General features: G+C 42.3%; 1 protein-coding gene across 18 annotated transcripts in view; it reads right to left on the minus strand.

The window, feature by feature from the left end:
* Positions 1 to 10910: 10910 nt before the first annotated feature.
* Positions 10911 to 23187, minus strand: part of nfasca (neurofascin homolog (chicken) a) — a 167006-nt gene continuing 154729 nt past the window's right edge. For 15 of the 18 annotated variants that reach the window (XM_085455543.1, XM_085455542.1, XM_085455527.1 and 12 more), the window contains one exon: positions 10911 to 15971. In XM_085455543.1, the coding sequence (XP_085311669.1) occupies positions 15743 to 15971 (229 nt within the window). In that variant the 3' untranslated portion in view covers positions 10911 to 15742. The other 3 variants (XR_014920340.1, XR_014920341.1, XM_085455535.1) reach the window with 3 other exon arrangements.

Here is a 23187-nt window from a genome sequence, read left to right on the forward strand (position 1 = left end):
ACAAATCATTTAAAACAAAATATTAACCGACAAATAAACCCCAAAATATAAGTAAACTAACAAACTTTAACTAATTTCAAAAATAAGAACAAAAACAAAAATAAAGAACAAATAGCTCCAACAGTAACTAATGGCCACACACCCTGGATTTACAGGAAGAACACTGACTTCTCGACCCCACTAAACATGGTCGCGTATGGCTCCACAATCCAAGGCTGGAAAAACTGCACAACAGAGAAATGGGTCTCGAATGATGACCTGTTGGGTTGGCCACAGGTCCAGGAGCCACTACCCAATCTAGTGCTACTGAATCACCTCAAAGACACAACCTTGCCCGTTTGTCTCACTGGAAACGGTTCAACGAATGATGGCTACCAGGACGACTATGTAACTGTACCCATTCTTACTGAACAACGATAGGAAAATCTTGGAATACCTCATGGCAGTTCCCACTTAAGGACAACCAACAAAACTTAACCAGATGCTCATCCATGGCCCAGACCCCAAAGGGAACACAAGTCCTAGCCGACTGGTACTTCCTGTGCGGACACAAAGCTTTTCTCTCACTCCTAGCAGGATGGGGCGGGCTGTGCACCCTGGTTAAACTGTCAGACCACATATTCTTCATGGATAGGCTGGAAAACCACCCAAGAAACCAGAATAAATGTGAGATAAATATGGCCTCACCAAACGCATTCGGGGTGACGGTGGATACTGGAGTGCCACGAGAATTCCAAATTCTTCCAAAGCCTAGTCCCAAATGTTGGAGTCGCAGAGGTGCGTGATCATGTGGAGATCAACCGATACGCCCTACTGAGACATAAATCTGACCAAAACCCTTGGGACAGCCCTAGCAAAGGAGCAGAAAGCCATACGGACAATGGTACTGCAGAACCGACTGACATTGGACCTGATAACAGCATCACAAGAAGTGTGTAAGCACTGCAGAATTTAACCGCTCTGCAGAGATATGTGGCAGAACACGCACCAGGAAGAGACAGCCCACAAGGCTGGACAGCCTGGTTGATGTCTGGACCACCGTGGCATACATTCTTGAAAGTCTTGACTCCTGTTGTTGTACTACTGATTTTGTTCTGTTTGTTCACAGGTTGCATATTTGCGCTCAATGATAAATAAAATGATTGCTGACACCTATACTAACTATATTCTGTTGCAGCAAGGTGATGTGGATGGCATGGCCGAAACGTGTTTAAAATGATGCATGCGCTAAAAATGTTAAAATGTAAGTGGCGCGATGCTGATGCAATATAACACTGAAAGGCTTTGCAAAATGACAAAGAGGAGGGAATGTTGATGTTTTTATATTGTCATTTGTAAGTAAGCAAGTAAAATTTATTTATATAGCGCTTTTCACAGATAAAAATCACAAAGTGCTTTACAACACAGGAAATGGAAATATAAAAACAGTGTAACAGTAAATAAAACAATGTAAAACACTAAAGCAATAAAAACAGCATAAGAACAAATTAATAAAATGCTTTTCTAAATAAAAATGTCTTCAGCTGTTTCTGAAAAGAATCAGTGGAGTCCGTGCAGCGAAGAGACAGTGGGAGAGAATCCCACAGCCGTGGTGCCGCCGTCTGAAAGGCCCGATCACCACGAGTTTTAAAACGAGTGCGCGATACCAGCAGCAGTCTCTGATCTAATGACCTTAAAGCCCGAGAAGATGTATGTGGTTTCAGCAGGTCAGATAAATATTGAGGAGCTTGACCATGCAGGCCCCTAAAGGTTAGAACTACAATTTTAAAATGAAACCTAAAACTTACAGGCAACCAGTGAAGGGAGGCCAAGACTGGAGTGATATGCAATCTTCTCTTGGTGCCTGTTAAGAGACGTGCTGCAGCATTCTGCACAGACTGAAGACGATTTAAGGCTGATTTGTTAAAACAAGTAAAAAGGCCGTTACAATAGTCTAAATGAGATGAAATAAAAGCATGAATAATCATCTCAAGTTCAAGCTTTGATACCATTAGTCTGAGTTTAGAAATATTCAGTAAATGATAAAAATAGTTTCGGACCAGCTGCTCGAGCGACATCGAGCTGTCAAACATGGCACCGAGGTTTCTGAGGCTCGATTTTACAGGAGGGTCTAAGAAGCTGATACGCTGCCTGATTTCTGGGACCATGTGGTCTGGAGCAATAATTAGGGTTTCTGTTTTATCAGAGTTTAGTTGGAGGAAATTGTCATATAACCATTTGTTGATTTCTGTCAGGCAATTACTTAAATTAGACAATTTATAAAACTCAGACATTTTGAAGGAACAGTATAGTTGGATGTCGTCAGCATAGAGATGATAGGAGATATATTTATAGCGCTTAATAATTTGGCCTAGGGGGAGATACATAAAGTAAAAAGAGAATTGGACCCAGGACAGATCCCTGAGGTACCCCACATGGCAAAACTGTTGATTCTGATGTGACATGATTCATGCAAACAGTAAAACTGACTCTTGGTGGCGCTGTCACTTGGTGTTCGCTCGCTCTGTGGTAGAGTATCACTTCCTGTTCCTGCTCAAACACAGTGGTGTTTCTGAGTAGCTTATTTGCTTAGCGATTTAATTAACAACTTTTAAATACATTCTTCTTTCATAGTATAATCTTCACGTGCTTCCTCCGAAGCACACTTTCTGTGTACTCACTACCTAATTTATAGCCAAAGTATTCACTCACTGTCTCTGTACTGTCTCGCTAGCCTAGCTTAGCTCGTAGCCGACTCATTAGCACCATGGCTACTTCACCTGTCCCTCCTGCACTTTCTTGCTCATTGTGTCAGATGTTTAGTTACTCCTCGGCCTCCTTTAGCAGTAATGATATCTGTAACAAATGTAGCATATTTGCAGCTCTGGAGGCCAGGATTACTGAATTGGAGACTCGGCTTCGCACCCTTCATTCACCCGCAGCTAGCCAGGCCCCTGTAGCTGGTGCAGCCGAAAATAGCGTAGGCCCCGCTAGCTGTTCCCCGGCAGGTCCCAAGCAGCTGGGGAATCAGGGCGGCTGGGTCACGGTGAGGAGGAAGCATAGTCCTAAACAGAAGCCCCAGGTACACCACCAACCCGTTCATGTGTCTAACCGTTTTTCCCCACTCGGCGACACACCCGCCGGGGGTCAAACTCTGGTAATTGGCGATTCTGTTCTCAGACATGTGAAGCTAGAGACACCGGCAACCATAGTCAATTGTCTTCCAGGGGCCAGAGCAGGTGACATTGAAGGAAATTTAAAACTGCTGGCTAAGGGTAAACGTAAATTCAGTAAAATCATAATTCACGTCGGCAGTAATGACACCCGGTTACGCCAATCGGAGGTCACTAAAATCAATATTGAATCGGTGTGCAACTTTGCCAAAACAATGTCGGACTCTGTAGTTTTCTCTGGTCCCCTCCCCAATCAGACCAGGAGTGACATGTTTAGCCGCATGTTCTCCTTAAATTGCTGGCTGTCTGAGTGGTGTCCCAGAAACGATGTGGGCTTCATAGATAATTGGCAAACCTTCTGGAGGAAACCTGGTCTTGTTAGGAGAGACGGCATCCATCCCACTTTGGATGGAGCAGCTCTCATTTCTAGAAATATGGACAAATTTATTAAACCCCCCAAAATATGACTATCCAGAGTTGGGACCAGGAAGCAGAGTTGCAGTCTTACACGCTTCTCTGCAGCTTCTCTCCTCCTGCTACCCCCCCAAAAACCCATCTCCATAGAGACTGTGTCAGCTTCCAAAAAGACAAAAAACAAACTAAAAACCAGCAACAAACAACTTAAACATAAACAATCACAAAGAAAGAACAATACAGTATCCACATCTGAACCAAAGAGTAAAACAGTGAAATGTGGATTATTAAATATTAGGTCTCTCTCCTCCAAGTCTCTGTTAGTACATGACTTAATAATTGATCAACAAATTGATTTACTCTGCCTTACAGAAACCTGGTTGCAGCAGGATGATTATGTTAGTTTAAATGAATCAACACCCCCGAGCCATTCTAACTACCAGAAATCTCGAAGCACAGGCCGAGGGGGCGGTGTGGCAGCAATTTTTCACACCAGCCTATTAATTAATGAAAGACCAAGACAGACTTTTAATTCATTTGAAAGCCTGATGCTTAACATTGTCCACCCCAGCTGTGAAACTCAGAAACCAGTCTTACTTGTTATCATCTATCGTCCACCTGGGCCTTACACAGAGTTTCTGTCTGATTTCTCAGACTTTATATCTAATTTAGTTCTGAGCTCAGATAAAATAATTATTGTGGGTGATTTTAACATCCATGTAGATGCTAAAAATGACAGCCTCAACATGGCATTTAATCTGTTATTAGACTCAATTGGTTTCTCTCAAAATGTAAAAGAACCCACCCACCACTTTAATCACACTCTAGATCTTGTTTTAACATATGGCATCGAACCTGAACATTTAACAGTGTTTCCTGAAAACCCTCTCCTGTCTGATCATTTCCTGATAACATTTACTTTTACAATAATTGATTACACAGCGGTGAAGAGTAGACTTTATCAAAGTAGATGTCTTTCTGAAAGCACTGTAACTAAGTTTAAGAATATAATCCACCCACTGTTATCATCTCCAATGCCCTGTACCAACACAGAGCAAAGCAGCTATCTGAACGCTACCCCAACAGAGGTCGATTATCTTGTTAATAATTTCACCTCCTCACTACGTACGACTCTGGATACTGTAGCTCCTGTGAAAACTAAGGCCTCAAATCAGAAGTACCTGACTCCGTGGTATAATTCTGAAACACGTACCCTAAAGCAGATGACTCGTAATCTGGAGAGGAAATGGCGTGTCACAAATCTAGAGGATCATCATTTAGCCTGGAGAAATAGTTTGCTGCTTTATAAGAAAGCCCTCCGCAAAGCCAGAACATCTTACTATTCATCACTGATTGAAGAAAATAAGAACAACCCTAGGTTTCTCTTCAGCACTGTAGCCAGGCTGACAAAAAGTCAGAGCTCTTTTGAGCCAACCATCCCTTTAACGTTAACTAGTAATGACTTCATGAACTTCTTCACAAATAAAATTTTTATCATTAGAGAAAAAATTACCAATAATCATCCCACAGATGTAATATTATCTACAGCTACTCTTAGTACCATTGATATTAAGTTAGACTCTTTTTCTCCAATTGATCTTTCTGAGTTAACTTCAATAATTACTTCCTCCAAACCATCAACGTGTCTTTTAGACCCCATTCCTACAAAACTGCTCAAAGAAGTCCTGCCATTAATTAATTCTTCGATCTTAAATATGATCAACCTATCTCTAATAATCGGCTATGTACCACAGGCCTTCAAGCTGGCTGTAGTTAAACCTTTACTCAAAAAGCCATCTCTAGACCCAGCAGTCTTAGCTAATTATAGGCCAATCTCCAACCTTCCTTTCATATCAAAAATCCTTGAAAGAGTAGTTGTCAAACAGCTAACAGATCATCTGCAGAGGAATGGTTTATTTGAAGAGTTTCAGTCAGGTTTCAGAGCTCAGCACAGCACAGAAACAGCTTTAGTGAAGGTTACAAATGATCTTCTTATGGCCTCTGACAGTGGACTCATCTCTGTGCTTGTCCTGCTAGACCTCAGTGCAGCGTTCGATACTGTCGACCATAATATCCTATTAGAGCGATTAGAACATGCTGTAGGTATTACAAGTACTGCGCTGCAGTGGTTTGTATCATATCTATCTAATAGACTCCAATTTGTGCATGTAAATGGAGAGTCCTCTTCACACACTGAGGTTAATTATGGAGTTCCACAGGGTTCAGTGCTAGGACCAATTCTGTTTACATTATACATGCTTCCCTTAGGCAGTATCATTAGAAGACATAGCATACATTTTCACTGCTATGCAGATGACACCCAGCTCTATCTGTCCATGAAGCCAGATAACACACACCAATGAGTTAAACTGCAGGAATGTCTTAAAGACATAAAGACCTGGATGGCCGCTAACTTTCTGCTTCTTAATTCAGATAAAACTGAGGTTATTGTACTCGGCCCTGAAAAGCCTATAAATATGGTATCTAATCAGATTCTTACTCTGGATGGCATTACCTTGGCCTCCAGTAACGCGGTGAGGAACCTTGGAGTCATTTTTGACCAGGACATGTCCTTCAACGCACATATTAAACAAATATGTAAGACTGCTTTCTTCCATTTGCGCAACATCTCTAAAATTAGAAATATCCTGTCTCAGAGTGACGCTGAAAAACTAGTTCATGCATTTATTACTTCCAGGCTGGACTACTGTAATTCATTATTATCAGGATGTCCAAAAAACTCACTGAAAAGCCTTCAGCTGATCCAAAATGCTGCAGCAAGAGTCCTGACAGGGACTAGAAAGAGAGAGCATATTTCTCCTGTTTTGGCTTCCCTTCATTGGCTTCCTGTTAAATCCAGAATTGAATTCAAAATCCTGCTCCTCACATACAAGGTCTTAAATAATCAGGCCCCATCTTATCTTAATGACCTTGTAGTACCATATCACCCTATTAGAGCGCTCCGCTCTCGCTCTGCAGGCCTACTTGTTGTTCCTAGAGTATTTAAAAGTAGAATGGGAGGGAGAGCCTTCAGTTTTCAGGCCCCTCTTCTGTGGAACCAGCTTCCAGTTTGGATTCGGGAGACAGACACTATCTCTACTTTTAAGATTAGGCTTAAAACTTTCCTTTTTTCTAAAGCATATAGTTAGGGCTGGACCAGGTGACCCTGAATCCTCCCTTAGTTATGCTGCAATAGATGTAGGCTGCCGGGGGATTCCCATGATGCATTGAGTTTTTCCTTTCCAGTCACCTTTCTCACTCACTATGTATTAATAGACCTCTCTGCATTGAATCATATCTGTTATTAACCTCTGTCTCTCTTCCACAGCATGTCTTTATCCTGTCTTCCTTCTCTCACCCCAACCGGTCGCAGCAGATGGCCGCCCCTCCCTGAGCCTGGTTCTGCCGGAGGTTTCTTCCTGTTAAAAGGGAGTTTTTCCTTCCCACTGTCGCCAAAGTGCTTGCTCATAGGGGGTCATATGATTGTTGGGTTTTTCTCTGTATCTATGAAGCGCCTTGAGGCGACTTTTGTTGTGATTTGGCGCTATATAAATAAAATTGAATTGAATTGAATTGAATTAAAAGATCTCTCAGACAGATATGATATAAACCATTTTAAAACAACACCAGTAATCCCAAACAAGTTCTCGAGTCTGTTTATCATGATGCTGTGATCTACAGTGTCAAAAGCAGAGCTGGAAAGTGTCCATAACAGCATTTTTATCCAGGAAATAGTTACGTTGTTCTAGTACTACTTTTTCTAAAATCTTCGCTATGAAAGGCAATTTGGATATTGGCCTATAACTGTTAGGAAGAGATGGATCCAGCTGGGGTTTCTTTAATATTGGCTCAACAACAGCTTGTTTAAAGAAGCTGGGGACTGAGCCAGTGTGAAGAGAAGTATTTATCATTTCCACAATACAGGGGCCAATTGAATCAAACACACTAGTGAAAAGTGAAGATGGAAGGACATCAAGGGGGCTTGAAGTCTGTTTTATATGACAAAGCAGGCCTCTGATACTTGGTCCTCTTTTACTCCTGTTACATTACAAGACATCAGAGGAGAGCAAGTTGTAAGTTTGATATTGAGAAGATGATGGAGATATTAGACCTGATGGCAGTGACCTTATCTGTGAAATAGTTCATAAACTCATTGCATTCAGTGGTTGATTGAACTGGTGCACAAGGAGCATCAGGAGAAACAATGCTCATAATTGTTTTAAACCAGAATTTAGAATTTAGAAACATAATCATTTATGCTTAGAAATATATATTCAGGCTGGAAACACACACACGCACAGACAGAATACAGACACTGATGTTCAGAGATGCCTGCTTAAGAATGTCACTTGTATTTGTAATTGCATATTCATGAATGATTGCTTTCTCACAATAAAAAGAGCTGCAGTGAAGGAATCAGTTGAAGTTGGTTGAGTTCAGGTGAAGGAATCTTATCCTCAGCTTTGGCTGACTTCCCTCGCGAGCCACAAAGACAAAGAGCTCTGTCTTGCCTTGTTTTGTCATGCAGTTAGTTGGGCTCGTGTTCCAGCGGGGTTTGTGCCTAGATAAACCCAACACTTGGCATCCTGTTAACATTTTTAAAGGCCTCACAGTACCTTGTTATCCAAACAGATCACTTCATTCAGAGACTGTGGACTGTTTTCAAAAGCAGAATGGGAGGCAGAGCATTCAACTCTCAGGCCTCTCTACTATTAAAGCAGTTCCCAGTTTGTATTCAGGAGACAGACACTATCTCCAGGGTCGAGATTGTGCTTAAAACTTTCCTTTATGCTGCAATAGGCAGCTGTGGGGCTTCCATGGTCTACCACGTGTTTCTTCAGTACTCATTGTTAGGTTGAAATTGTTAAATGTTGTCATGTGTTAGTTACATTTGTAAGTCTTGGTTCAAACTGTATGATCAAAGAGATTCCTTTGTTTCTGACCCCCTCCCCAGCCTGTTGAATGGAGGGGGAGGCAGTAGTGTTTTATTATAGGGACACATCCAGGTGACTGTTCAGTTTTCTTGTTTAGTAAACTTCCTGTCTTTATGACCCTTTTGGTGAGCAGGAGGTCACACAAACACACCCCCAAAAACAAACACACACACTCACGTGCACATGCGTGCACATACACGCACACTCAATGCCTTAGGGTTTATGATGCACCATAGGGGGGGGTTACAATGGGTAAAATGGCCTGTATTTGTATAGCGCTTTACTAGTCCCTAAGGACCCCAAAGCACTTTACATATCCATTCACACACACATTCACACACTGGTGATGGCAAGCTACATTGCAGCCACAGCCACCCTGAGGCGCACTGACAGAGGCGAGGCTGCCGGACACTGGCGCCACCGGGCCCTCTGACCACCACCAGTAGGCAACGGGTGAAGTGTCTCGCCCAAGGACACAACGACCGAGACTGTCCGAGCCGGGGCTCGAACCGGCAACCTTCCGATTACAAGACAAACTCCCAACTCTTGAGCCACGATCGCCCCGTGTTTGTGTAACCTGTGTGTCACAGAAATAAAAGGCTGTGGGGAAAGCTGGTTCTTTGGACTTGCTTGACACTGACTGCTGCCGTCCGGTTCCCCTTGCTAGCATGTGAAAATCCGGTTGAGCTGTTCGTCTTGCTTCGTTAACGGGAATAAGTCTCTAAACCAGTGGGGCCTGTGGAAGCGCCGACCCAACACTCATCTTTGTTCAGTTTGTGTTTATATGTGTCACTACTGTAACTGTTAACGTCTGTGACTCTCTCCCATAGTTTGCCCTTGGTCTCTTCTCTTCACCCCCCGCTGGCACCTGCTGGCTGCCCCTCCGTGAGTCTGGATCTGCTGGAGGTTTCTTCCCGTTAAAAGGGAATATTCTCCTATCACATCTTGATGCATGCTCAATCATCCAGGTAAGTAAATCTCCAAAAGTTGAACTGACCTCCCAGCCCATTGTTCCTGGTTTCAGTCATTATGCAAATGTCCTGTTTATAGGATTGAAACCTGCAGTCAGCTGAGACTGAAGACGTCACCTGATGATGATGAAACGTTTCTCCCACTGAAAACATCCAGATGAACACAGTCAGCTTTTGGAGATTCTCCTATAACCAAGTGCTTTCTCACAAGGTGCCGTGTGATTGCTTGAGTTTCTTACTCATGTTGCAGGGTTTAACCTTACAACATAAAGCATCTTGAGATGACTGTTGTAAATTAGTGGAATATATGGACGTCACCATGATGTCACCCACTGGTTTCAGGAAGTTTCATCTTTGAAACTGTGTCCAGTATCATCTCTTTTAGACCCTACAATGACCATAACTGCCAAGTTCCTTCCATATACTGCATGCATCACCTAACAGACTAATAACAAAAAATCACTCGTGAAAACTGAAGCACAAAAATCTAAAGTGATCTTTACTCTAAATGATACTATTCCAAAAAGTCAAAGAGAGGCTGGTTCAGAAAGTAAAAATTTGGTAGACGTCAGGCCTAAAAGACCACCATCACTTACAGCTTCACTGGTACCTACCAACACGAGCTCGACTGGACTCAGTTCTGTTTCAGACATTTTCCATTACAATCTAGTAACAACTGACGTGTGTGGGGTCATTGTGGCACCCACAGCTGAAAGTCATGTGGAGGACGTCAGCGCAATGGTATACCTGCTGTATGGTGTATGTCTTTTTGTCAGACTGTGTGTTTTGGGTTTTTATTTCTGTCATTGTCTGCTTTCAAAAATGTTTTTTTTTTTTGAAGATTTTGATTTTGGTGAAGGAGGTGCTCTCATGACTCATTGAGTGACGCCACTGACCAACCATTCGATAGCATGCAGTCTGCTGATGTCACATTGTCAGTTCACCTCAGATGACTCGGAGCCCGGCCGAGTAGATCCTAGAAAAGTTATGACCACCTGATGGAAACCGAGTCGGTACTAGTGGAACAGGGCTGTTGCTGCACACGTAGAAATGTTCCCGACTTTAAGCCTTTTTCAGCTTTTATAAAGGGAGAGCCAAACACAAAGTGCAAAGCAGTAAAATAGTTTTGGTTTTGTAACAGTTTGTAATGATGCACTTTTATTTCTGTGACATTGGTCAGTTTAACTTGAGACTTTGTTTTAGAGCCAGCCTCAAGAGGCCACCAGAGGAGCTAGCTTGGCCATCACCAGCTCTCCTAGAGGGAGCCTGTAAATGAAGACAAAGATTTTGGGTTATGTATCAGTAGAAACATGTGGTGTTTTCTACTATTAATATAATGAATTAGGATGAAATAATCAATTCTTCCATAGGAAAGTCTACTGCTTTAAATCTATGCTGCACAGAAGTACAGAAACAAGGATGACAACCAAGTCAGGAGGTAGAGAAAAGGAGATAGCTTTACTATAAAGAAGGCGCACTAGCAGAAGTTGCAACATGTCATCATACACGCATACATGGTGAATATATTTAAGCCATTTCCTGTAGAGTAGATGTACCTTACAAAAGCTGTTATGCTGCATGTAGAAGCAAGGTGTGAACACGCTGCTCTGATACACATGGTAAAAACAAGAAGATGCCAATATGACGCAGTTGTGAAAAATCCAGCTGGAAACGTGCACCAGTAAGTTCTGACACTTTGCAGCATTTTAAACTGAAGGAAAAGCAAAGGCTGTAAAAATACACATTGACTATTTTCATCCCCAATTAAAGGTGAGCTAAGATAATGTGAAGAGTGAAGAAAAAGAAGCTTGGTCTTTGTGCACCATAAACTGATGTGTAGACACACACGAACCTTTGTATACCTTTGTTTTTTTGTTGTTGCCAGCATCCCTGCTGTGGTCCACCAGTGGAGGTTGGTGGATGGGCAGCAGCAGAGCGAGTAAGGAGTGGTGTGTGTGATGGTTTTTAGCAAAGATTTCCAGTTCCAGTGATACAATTCAGACCTGCTCTTCAACCAAATATTGCTCTTCCAGTGCTCTGTCTCACTGTCTGTGTCAGTTTCACAAGCAGCGTCCTGCTAGTCAACACAGTACAGCATGGGAGGAGTCATCCTGCTGATTAAAACTCAGAGGACACTGCTTTAACATTCAGAAGAGAGGACAGATGACTGGGACGTACTGTGAGAAACATAAGATCAGCAATGAGAAGGAAACTACTGGGCTCTGTTTTAGAGATGCTCAAACTCAAATTTCACTTTGGAGCCACAAGGTCTATCATAAGTAAAGTGGCCTTCTCCTCTGCAGACGTTAGCAGCAGGTGGTCTGGGTCAACTTCTAAACCCACTGTAGGAAGCAAATAAGCATGTGTTTCATGAAAATCCTCTACAACTGTTTTTAACCTGGCGCCCTGCTAAGCAGGTAACTTCAATCAATTTCAAGTGGCATTGTGCTACATCACAAGAAGGATAACTGTAGCTAACACTTGGATGTAGCACAGATGGGGATAGAGACAGCCTGGCAAAAACACTCAAGGTAAATTATTAAAAGAATACAAATATTCCCATCAAAGTCCAAAAACACATGCCCTGTTTCCATGGCAGATCTGTGTACTGATGAGAAGTGAAGAGGTGAGGGTGGGGCATGAAAACCAGAAGTGGGGGAGTCATATGTAGAAAAGAACCAGAAGGAGCATGTTTGGAGGCATGTCCCACTCCTGAAATTCAGATTCTTTATCTCCAATAGATGTGGATGCTGATCTGCCTGGCTTTGTGGTTGTCTGGTCTCGTTCAGTGTTTTTGCATACAGTATGCAGGCAAACATCTCACAGGAAGATTAAAGGCTTTCCCATTGCATGAAATGATTGAGGAGTTTTACTCCTTTAGTGTCCTTCACGTGTCCTTCAGTGTACACATGAAGTGTTGAGTTTGCTTTAACAAATCAAACTGACTGAATTAGAAAGGCTTGCCTCTTACTGCAGCCATTAGCAGGCAGCTCGTCCAACTCTGTATTGTATTAACACTGCCAAGGTTCATCTGTACAGTGCTCGAGAGAGAGCTGTCAACGGATTCTAGACAGAAGAGAACACGCCGTTTAAATGTTAGTTTTACCGAACGCTTAGTGTTGATTATATATCATCATGACAAACATCCCTTTGGTCTTTGTTACAGAGATCAAAACTAGTAAAACCGTTTCATTCTGCAGTGTAAGTGTATCAGCTGAGGATTGTGGAAGTGTTATTTTGATGTGGTCTGATATCACACTGTACCTGTTTGCTGTGGATCGTTTGAAACACATGTCAGGTTTGGGGCTGCAGTTAATTGGCCGTCTCACACTAGGACACATTAAGAAAGAGGAAGTTCAGAAAATGAATGATTTTCCCCAGTTTAAGACTTCTTACCAAGGTTTTTGTGGATATGCAGATTTACAAGTTGACAAAGAGCACCTGAGAAGAGTTGTAATGGGGAACAAAGACCAACAAACAAAGTGGAATACATTACAGGGGTCAAAGTTGTTGACCCCTGTAATGAGACACATGTCATGCCTGTGTATCCAGCCTCTATCTGAGACAAGGAGGGGACCTCAGGAAATTCATGTTCTCAGGTCTTGTAGTAGTTTGTGTAACTCAGGTAGTACGCTGCAGGAGCTGTTACTTTGAACACAGTAGAATCGAACATGTTTCACAACACAAACCAAGCCATCACCTGAGAAGGCTTGCCACAGTCCGTATATGACAACGCAAAGGGATGACTCTTCCTCAGAGTGCAAAGATTAATCCAAGCTACATAACAAAGGTGCAGGACAGACTGCACCACTACAGCTGCTTGGTGGATGCAGATTTGTGACTCATTGGGCGGGTGGGGGTCAAGTCTTCAATATTTACAAAGGTAGGATTTTCTTTCAGGACTCTGATGTACAAAATAAATACCAAATAATCTGCAATAATGAACACACATCGATTCATTCTCAGAATGATGGAAAGGTTATGCTACTTAAGTCTGAACAACAACACAGAGTAACAGTAACACAGCATGAGTATAAGGATGGACAGAGACGTCGGTACAGCAGAAAACGTAGCTGCTAGAAAAATATGTTGAAGATACAGTTGTGTGTTGATGCCTCTCGCGATGAACAATAACTTTATTCTGTAGCCATCGGTAGTTTGGCTCAGTTGTACATAAAGATGAAGTGAATTAAATTAAGAACTAATATATTAATGCTTTCCACATCATGTAATAAATACCAAATAAATATTCCAAATGTCCGCCTGTTTGATGTAGCACTCAGGGGTTAATAGTAGCTTCAGTAACTGCAGCAGGAGTGAACCTCAAAAACATCAAATGAAGCGGATAACTTTCATTTGTGGCTGTGAATTGTACTTTTCATTCTTTAAATCATTTGTATCACGTAGCAGTGTTTTGTAATTATGTCTTTTTGGAGCGATAAGAAACGGATCAAGTTCATAAAGATCCAAAGAGGTCCCTCTGTGCAGGTGGGGTCAGGCTGCACAGAGTGCAGTGCACTTACCTCACTGATTAGGATGCACCTTATCTACATCATGTGATTGTTGGCCTTCGCTCGCCCATGTTGTAGCTTGCAATATAAAGCACCTCAAGGCAAAAAATAAAATAATTGAACGTATCTATGTGGACTCTTTCAGATCAACACGTGTGGCTGTTCCAGTAACAGTGAGTACTGGAGGTCATTGTATACAGTGTGTGGTACTGATGTCTGCACAGCCGGAGTGAAGCTGGACGCACAAAGGTTAGTGTGGACACGGCTTATGGATCATGACTTCTGGTGCTACATTCATGACCCAGGAGACAAAACGAAGATGCTAACCTGACACTCGCAGTGCTAAAGAGGGGCAGAAGAATATTTTCTTTCAGTTGAAATATGTCCCTGTGTGACCACCATACATTTGGCCTGGTTCTAAAACACACTTTCAAAACTGCCAGTTTACCTGATTGGATGTAACTCTTTAACAAAGTCAACAGAATTAAGGAGCCTCACAGTTGTCCTGCAATATCAGAAGAATATTGATCCAGGACTGTGACTGACCAGTCAGCTTGTGCTTTGATGAGCTCATCCAATAACTGCAAGGTTGGCAGTTTGATCCACACCTCCTCGAGTTCACAGACTAAACTGTCTTTGGATAGCAGACTGGACATTTCCAGTGTCTTTCACGATTACGTTCACGGCAGGACACATTGAATTCAAACTTCTTCCTTTTGCAGTTTTTCCCACATTCCGATAACATGATGGCGATGATTCCCATATTAGTGTGGGAACCATTGTCCTCGAACCCTGTCAGCTAGACATGAATGTAGCACAAGCCCACATGCTAATTAGGGAATTCACTGTTTTTTAGTGCGCTGGTGTTTCTCGAGCAAACCTATCACATTTCTCTCGCACTAAGTTTATGACCATGCTTCAGAACAACGTTGGGTTTAATTAACCACATACTGTAACTGAGCACAAAGCATGAAACAGCTTTACCCAGCAAAAGCATTTTGAACAACTGCAACACAGGATAAGAGGGAACACCTGCAACAAAGTCCAAGGCAAACCACCTTGGGACTGAACCTGCTAAAAAGAAGCCCACAATGTGTACTTTTACTAACCAGATGGAACCAAAAATGGTATGAAGGAGGTGATAGTGCATAGATTTGCAGGGCACTAAAATGTGTGCCAGGACTTTATACAGCATTCGTTAAGTTTCACGGACTCCTCTATCAGCTGTGGAAAAACTAAAATCTTTCATTGCCTAAATATCAATATGATAAACATATCTGCCGGCATCCTATGGTTAGAAGCTGATATGTTACAGGATGTGGCCAGAGTGTGTATGTATATTTAACCTCTGTGACTACTTTACTTGGTTACGCAGAGGTATGCCGGGCACGGGGGAGGTTATCGGGAAGCAGAGCTGAGTCACAAACCAAAAAATCTCTAAAGAACGTTTGATGCCTCCCGAAGGCACACTTCAAGTCTGTGTGGGTAAAGGGCAGGCAGAGCGCAAAGGAAAACGAGCATCGTTCACTTTCTCCAGATGTGTCCATGGACCATATTGTTAGAACTGGAAAAATAAATTAAAGGCTTGTGGTCGCATCTTTTTCCACGTTACCTGCAGAGGAGAGCCTAGACAGTCTCCAGACTGGTGCCACTGCTGCTTTCACTGTGTGTAATGTGTTTCATATACTCATAGAATCATGTGTGTGGTTCTATCATAACAAATCAGAGAGTCCAAGTTCCCCGTGTGCGCTGTTGAGCCGCTATGCCAGCGAGTAGATGGCATTCACAGGCGAAGTGGCCTCGGAGCTCTCGTTGCCCTCCGTCTCGTCCTTGTCCTTCTTCACTGTGTATTGGCCGATGAAAGAACCGTCTTCGTTGAACTGCCCGTCTCCTCCCTCGCCGTAGTCCACCAGGCTGTCGTCGCTTTCCTTTACGTTGCCATCCAGTGAAGTCTGGCTGCCCTGCAGAGGCTTGTTGTCCTCGTCGCTGCTGCAGGGGCAATGAAACAGCAATGTTAGAAGCTCAAACGGCTCCAGGCTCTCACAATAGCATCAGGTGGACCTGTTTAGCTTCAGGACCCTGTAACACACTATAAGGGGAAAGTAAAGATGTAAAGAAGAGGCAAATGTTTTTTGTAAGTTTAATGTTTTTTGATGTTTCTCTTTATTTTTGGCAGATAAGTTGGCTGAATATCTTTTCCTCAAACAACTAGACCGGGTCTGTTTTAGAACATATACAGCACACATGCAGCACACTGCTATTATCTGAAGTTATCAATGTAGTTTGCAATTGTTGCCCAAAGGTCTGACAGTACAGCAATCCTTTGAGTTCTTAAGCTGCCAACTGTATCAGTGGGAGTATTGATTCAACCCATTTTGCTGCCATATATGCCCCTCTTAAAAAAACACTTACCCCATATTTGCACCAGGACTAAATTATTCACTAATGCTCTTTAAGCTTGCCTTCAACAAGTCCTTCACTAGAGGCATGTACAAAGAAGCCAGCATACACCACATCCATGTGTGAGAGCTTTGGAAACATCTTCTCTTCACATCTTAAATAATCAGGCCCCATCTTATCTTAATGACCTCGTAGTACCATATCACCCTATTAGAGCACTTCGCTCTCGCTCTGCAGGCCTACTTGTTGTTCCTAGAGTATTTAAAAGTAGAATGGGAGGCAGAGCCTTCAGTTTTCAGGCCCCTCTTCTGTGGAACCAGCTTCCAGTTTGGATTCAGGAGACAGACACTATCTCTACTTTCAAGATTAGGCTTCAAACTTTCCTTTTTGCTAAAGCATATAGTTAGGGCTGGACCAGGTGACCCTGAATCCTCCCTTAGTTATGCTGCAGTATGTGTTTATACACCTCTACTGCATTTAATCATTAGTTATTATTAATCTCTTGGTTTCTTCCACAATGTGTCTTTCGTCCTGCCCCCCTGTCCTCACCACACCCCCTCCCTGAGGCTCTGCTTGAAGTTTCTTCCTGTTAAAATAGTTTTTCCTTCCCACGATGGTCACAGGGGGGCGTTGTCAGACTGTACGGTCTCAGCACCTAAAGGACCTTGACTTGAGTCTTGTGGTGATTTGGTGCTACATAAATAAAACTGAACTGAATTGTTCTTTCAGCTCCAATGCTGTTTCACAGTCTAAGAACAAGTGAAGAAGAAATATGGAAACTAAACTCAAATGTAGGAGCAGATTTTAAAGAAGCTCAGCAAGTACAAACACAGGACTGTGCAAGGGTCCTGAGCTGCCCCCATTTCTTTACACTTTGCTGGGAAAAATGGGAAATAGGTGTAGCAGTTTATTGAAACATGGAAAGATGACTGAAAAGTACACAATTACAGGGGAAAACAGAGTTGGTACAAACAAACACTAGTCAATGACCGCTTCCATTGTTCAGCACAGCCTGAACTCTGTTACCTAAGCCTTCTGTAGTCCTTAGTTGTTTAGTTGTTAGTCTTGTAGCGTTTAGTCGTCCTCAGGGATGGCTTCCCAGGCTTCTTGAAAGACACTGGAGAGTGCTCCTCTATCTGCCTTTGGTTCTGTCGAGATGATCCCACTCTACACAATTCATGCTGAAGTCCAGGAGAGACTAGTCCACCACTGATACTCTTCCACAGTGTCTATCCAGCTATGCTTTTACTGCAGTGGCCGTGTCTTTGGGCTCATTATGCAGAAAAATGAAGCTGTTGCCAATCAGATTCCAGATGTCACTGTGTAGTTGATTAAAATCTGAAAGTACTTCTCTGTGTTCATAATTCCATCATTTCTGGGAAGAGCCCATCACCACTGGCTGAAATACAGCCCTACACTGTGACAGAGCCTCTTGCATGTTTTACAGGCACCTGCTCACTGCTGCACATCTCTCTTGACTTCGTCCATACATATTAATGACAATTTCAGACAAAAATGTCAAAATTAGGCTCAGAAACCTGCTGCTTTTCAATCCAGGTCTTATGTAATCTGGCATATCTCAGCCTTTTCTCCCCATTTCCTTTCCTTAACAATGGTTTATTAGAAAAGTTACCTCCTGGTTGTGGCTCAAGGAGAGCAGGTCATCAACTAATGGGGAGGGTTAGTGGTTTAATCCCTGGCTGCTCCAGTCTGCATGTCAAATCGTGGCAACATACCAACCCCAGGTTGCTCTCTGATGTATTTTTTATCTAAATAAATAAATACACATATTAAACTTTAAAATAAAGACAGGATTTCATATTGGTTCTTTATCTCTTACATGTACAGAACACTGGTTGTCAACTAGGTGATGTTTTAAAACTTAAGACCAGTGGAAGAAAATCTAGTGGAAGCAAAATGTAAAGAAATAAGGGCTGGTTGAAGATGTATGATCCTACAGTAGGCCTCCTGTAGGATCATACAGCCTATTAATGCCCATACAACAATAACATTTTTGTAAGATTGTTTGCAGCCGAAAAAGAAAAAGGCTCAGCACTATCTGCTGCGTGAGAGAATCTGCAGGAAGGGTGGCACAGTGTTCACGAGCATTTCTTCATCAGTAGCATCTCTGCTCTGCAGCAGGCTGTGTAGTACAGAGCAGGGAGTAGCCGACTGCTTATGTAGCACTGAAAAGCCAAGGTCAACCCTGAAGATAAACCCCAAACAAGCTTCGTCGTGCAGGTCTCAGATAATGAGCTCTGGTCACACACACACACACACACACACACACACACACACACACACACACAATAATCCAGGCAGCATCTTCTCAGAAATAATTTGAAAACCCAAATAAACAAACATGTCCTTTAACTATGACACTGTGCATGCTAAAGTATTTAAAAATGAAATCTGGGCAGCATCTGTATTGCATGCTTGATTTCATCTCTGATGTCTCCTAACAGATTTTAACAGGCAGGAGAATTTCATGCATAGTTATACACAGCTGTACGCTAGCATTAACCTTGTTATTAAACCAGTAGCATGACAGAAGAAAAAAGAGTGCATTTGAAGGATGCAAAGGTAAGATGTTCTTATCTCCTTTTGTGTGTTCAGACGCTCACCCCAGAGGACACAATCTACACTCTCAGAACGGCCACGCTTTATACCAAAGGACATTTGCAATATATATATATATATGTATATGTGTATATATGTGTGGATACATTTTAGCAAACAAAAACAAGCAAAAACTGAAAGAAAAAACATGACCAAAGCAAATTCAAGGCCAAAAAATAAAAACAAAAAATGAAGAAGCAGGAAGGAAAAAAGCAACACTTTCTGAGCTGAGAAGGAAAAGATGGTAGAAGATGATTATATAAGTATTTTTTATTCTGACAAGTTTGTGACCTGCTGAACAGATCAAACATGAATGTATACTGAGCGAAGTATCCAACGGCACAGTGACAGTTGTGTCATCCACACTACTGCTTGGCACAGTTTCTGGTGAAGACAGCCTTAGACCTTCAAACTAAATGATGACATGTTGGCTGAAGGGAAACCGACACGTCCTTATGTGTCAGTGGTACTTGATTAGGAAGCCTCTTCTCTTCAGAGGAACAAAGGAATGAATGTACTCAAAGTCTGCAGTGTAGAACAGAAGCGCAGGAAAAAGTAACAACATCGTTCTTTGACGTTCCCGCCACGCCCAAGCAGACGAGTGAAAATTATGCCTCGATCATGTTTTGGTGTCTTTTCTCTCTTTGCGTGTGATAAGTGCTGGTAATGGACAAACCAATACGACTATCTGTACGTCCATTTAGGCTGAGAGTAGTTTGATGTTTAAAGGCACACAGAAAGAAAACTTTAATGCTTACGCAGCCTCTTTGACAAAATGACAGGACTACAGAGTGCAGCGATTTGTGTTAAACAAAAAGTCAGAAAAATAAATACTCAAGTAAACCACAGTTACTTGAGTATTCTAAGGAAGTGTTTGTGCTTCGGTACTTCCCAGCTCTGTGAGAAGCGCCACTCCAAAAGCAAGCCCAACTTAACGACAGCAGAAACGAACATGCTTCTTCCAGCCGGGTTCAAAAGTGGTTTTGGCCTCGATTCCTGTTAATGGAAACTTTACTGGGGCGATTTTTCCAGTGTAAAGTGGGTGCCACATTGTCCAGTTCAGCATTTGTTTTTAATCAAATGAAGCATCATGCAGGCTACTTTCACCCACTGGTTAGGTTTAGGCACTGAAACCATCTGGTTCGATTCACCAAAAAGATGATAGTTTGTTTAAAATGGCAATCCTAACCTTTTATGTATTTAAAATATAAATACATACAACCAAATGAAACCAAATTCTTTATATTTGATATAAATGTTTTCTCAGTGAACACTGAGATCTGCTCTGTGAGGCCTGAAAGTGTACAGACCTCGTAGATTAGCAGTAAATTTAAAAGAGAACTTTTTATTTACTTAGCTGTGAGTTGGCATCTTTTTATTTAAAGAGAGGCTGTTTTAAATGTTGCTCTTTGCATGATAAAGACATGAATTAAGTGGTGGAGTGCTTGGATCTGTTGCCTTATACCGAGAAGGATATCAAACTGTGCATGTTCTCCTTGTGCCTGCATTCCTGGTTTGTTCCCACAGTCTAGAAAAACACATCTTAGGTTAGCTGGCGATTCTAAATCAGTCATGAATGTAAGGTAGATAAAATGAATGAGTGTAGTTCAATGTGGCTGCATGCTGGGCAAAGATAAGAAACCCAAAGAGCCTCCAATCCACAGGCAGATACGCCGTGTACAAAATCAAAAGTCGTTTGTTGTGCCTTGCTTTGTAGTGGACGCTTAGTTCCTGTTGCCTAGGTAACCTTCTCAATCGGTCACCATGGAGCGGAGCAACGTTTAGGAACAAACAGCAGCTTGACCACTGACTCTGGTCTCTGTCCACATGGAAAAGATATTTATAACTCTTATACAGTTTGTCTGTGTGAAACTTGTAAGAAAAGCATACAAGAGTGAAAACAGATATAAGATCCCTTGAAAAATGAGATAATGAAACTTGTATGTTTTGGATACTAAAACAATGTATGAAAGTAGTAAGAAAGTGGCCACTTTCATGAGTAAATCATAGAAGTTTTTACTATTTCTTTTCCATATGGGAAGTTACAAAGCTGTGAACCACTTCCTGTGTGGCACAGCAACACAACTAACAAAGGAAGTCAACCAACTAAGTACACACTCCAAGAGCGTGTGACCATGTGGACTGTCACAACGAAGCCCTGTAGCATGAAAGGCCTCTGTCGCCTCGGCTCATTTCTGGAAGCACTGCTCTCCAGCTACTGCTGCTAACAGGCAGCACTGTTCTTTTTAAAAACTGTGGGGACAATACCAGGAGACGTTTGGGACAAAGGACAGGCTCTTCTTGCAGAGAGGAAAATCTGCATTCCTAATTTATTTCTACTAAAATTTGAGATACCGCTAGAATCAGAGCTTTGTTGTGTTTTGGGCAAGAACAGCTGGTCATAACTGACGGAGCAAATACAAATTCTGTTTCCATTTTTTCCTGAATATTACATTAAATGCAGTCCAGATGGAGTGTTACTGCTCACATCATGGACTTAAACTGCACCCTCTTTGCAGGCTGACCCAAAAGCCAACAATGCAGGCATGTTGTCAAGTCTCCAAACATGCTACACCTTATCCTGTTCTTACCCCCACCCTCACACCGCTTACCCCTACATGCTCAGGCCAAAAGACTTTGCTGAAAACCAAAGTACCTGTTCTCGTTCTCGTTCCTGTCATGGACAGATGACCCATTTCAGCATTGGGGGAGAGAGAGGGACAAGATGTGAGGAACCACATAAGACGGCAGGAAGGAAGGAAGGAAGGAAGGAAGGAAGGAAGACAAGTTCCACATTGTGCATGCATGGGTTAGTGTAAAAACACACAGCTGAATGGGCTGGACCCTGAGCTGTTCACTGACAGAAAACAGGTTCTGGAGGAGGAAACACATCATTAAGCACAGCATGCTGGGGTCAAACGCTCATTGCACCTCTCGAAGTTACCCTGAACACACAGTGTGAGTCAAAAAACAGCAGCTGTCATTCTAAGTACAAGCCCAGTTATGAACGTTATGTGGGACCCATTTGTGTGATTTAATGGACCCATTTAGGACCCGGGGTCACAAATGAAATTCTGATGTTAAAGTTGTGGTGATGAAAGTTAAGATGCCCTCTCACACAGCTCAGTTAGAACACGTCCACTTCAGATTTAGGAAGCAGGTTAAACTTAAAAGGTCTTTAGTCTAAAGGGACTGTTGGCAAATTAAGGGACAGGTTCATTCGTCATGAAGAAGAATGAGGCCACAGAGCTCAGTGGAACCTGGAAGGAGCAAAAGATGCAACTTACCACATGTCCTTGACATTACACAGAAGCCTTTACACAGTACATGGTATCGAGTTTGAATATATTTGTGTGCGCACTTCAGAGAGAAACACGGACGTGTTCAAATCTAGATAAAGGGTGTAGCTGGGTCAGGAGATCGTCTAACTCTGCTCCTTCAAAGAGTCGCGCACACCAGTCTGAATGTGCACACACTCCAACACACACTTTACTGCACTTGTGTTATTGCTGTTCCAGAAGTTTTACTCATAACTAGCTACACTTACAACCAAATTTCCCCTTGTGGGACAATTAAAGGATTATTCTATTCTATTCTATTCTATTCTATTCTATTCTATTCTATTCTAACCAACTACCAGCAAGGAGAATGTGCAAGAAAAATGTGCCAGACGTGGTCTGAACACTAACTTGTGTTTACAAGTTATTCACATGTATGTTGTTAGAATAGTGAGCAGCTTTATGTACACATCACGCTTCACTTCAAACACTCTAGTCTTAAGGATCAATCAGTCACAGAGTAGGAGGAGCCTCACCCTAACCCTGGCCTCAACAGAAAGGCGCTAACACGGAGCTAACCCCTGTGCATGCTGTTCCCCACAGAGCTCAGCTGTAGGTGTACTCAGACTGAACTCCCTTTAGAAACTGGCACCAACATTGGGCTGATGCTTTTACAGTAATAATTAAAGAAGCTGGACACAGCTGCCATTTCAATTCAAATGTTGAAAGACGTTTCATTTGGCTTTCCTCTAAGCAGCAGTGCTTCGTGGTCTTATAGTGTTTCTGGTTCAGTTCTTTATTGCTTAAATTTTAAACTCAGGCTATGTAACGTTGGTACATATGCAGGTTCATTACTGAAGGGGCTGCAGACCACCGTGACTGATAACTGCTGACGAGCTTTACATGAG

The sequence above is a fragment of the Copadichromis virginalis genome, linkage group LG5 (assembly GCF_057382275.1).
Source record: "Copadichromis virginalis isolate Kocher_CV1m ecotype Utaka linkage group LG5, C_Virginalis_male_GT1.1, whole genome shotgun sequence".
Lineage (NCBI taxonomy): Eukaryota > Metazoa > Chordata > Actinopteri > Cichliformes > Cichlidae > Copadichromis > Copadichromis virginalis.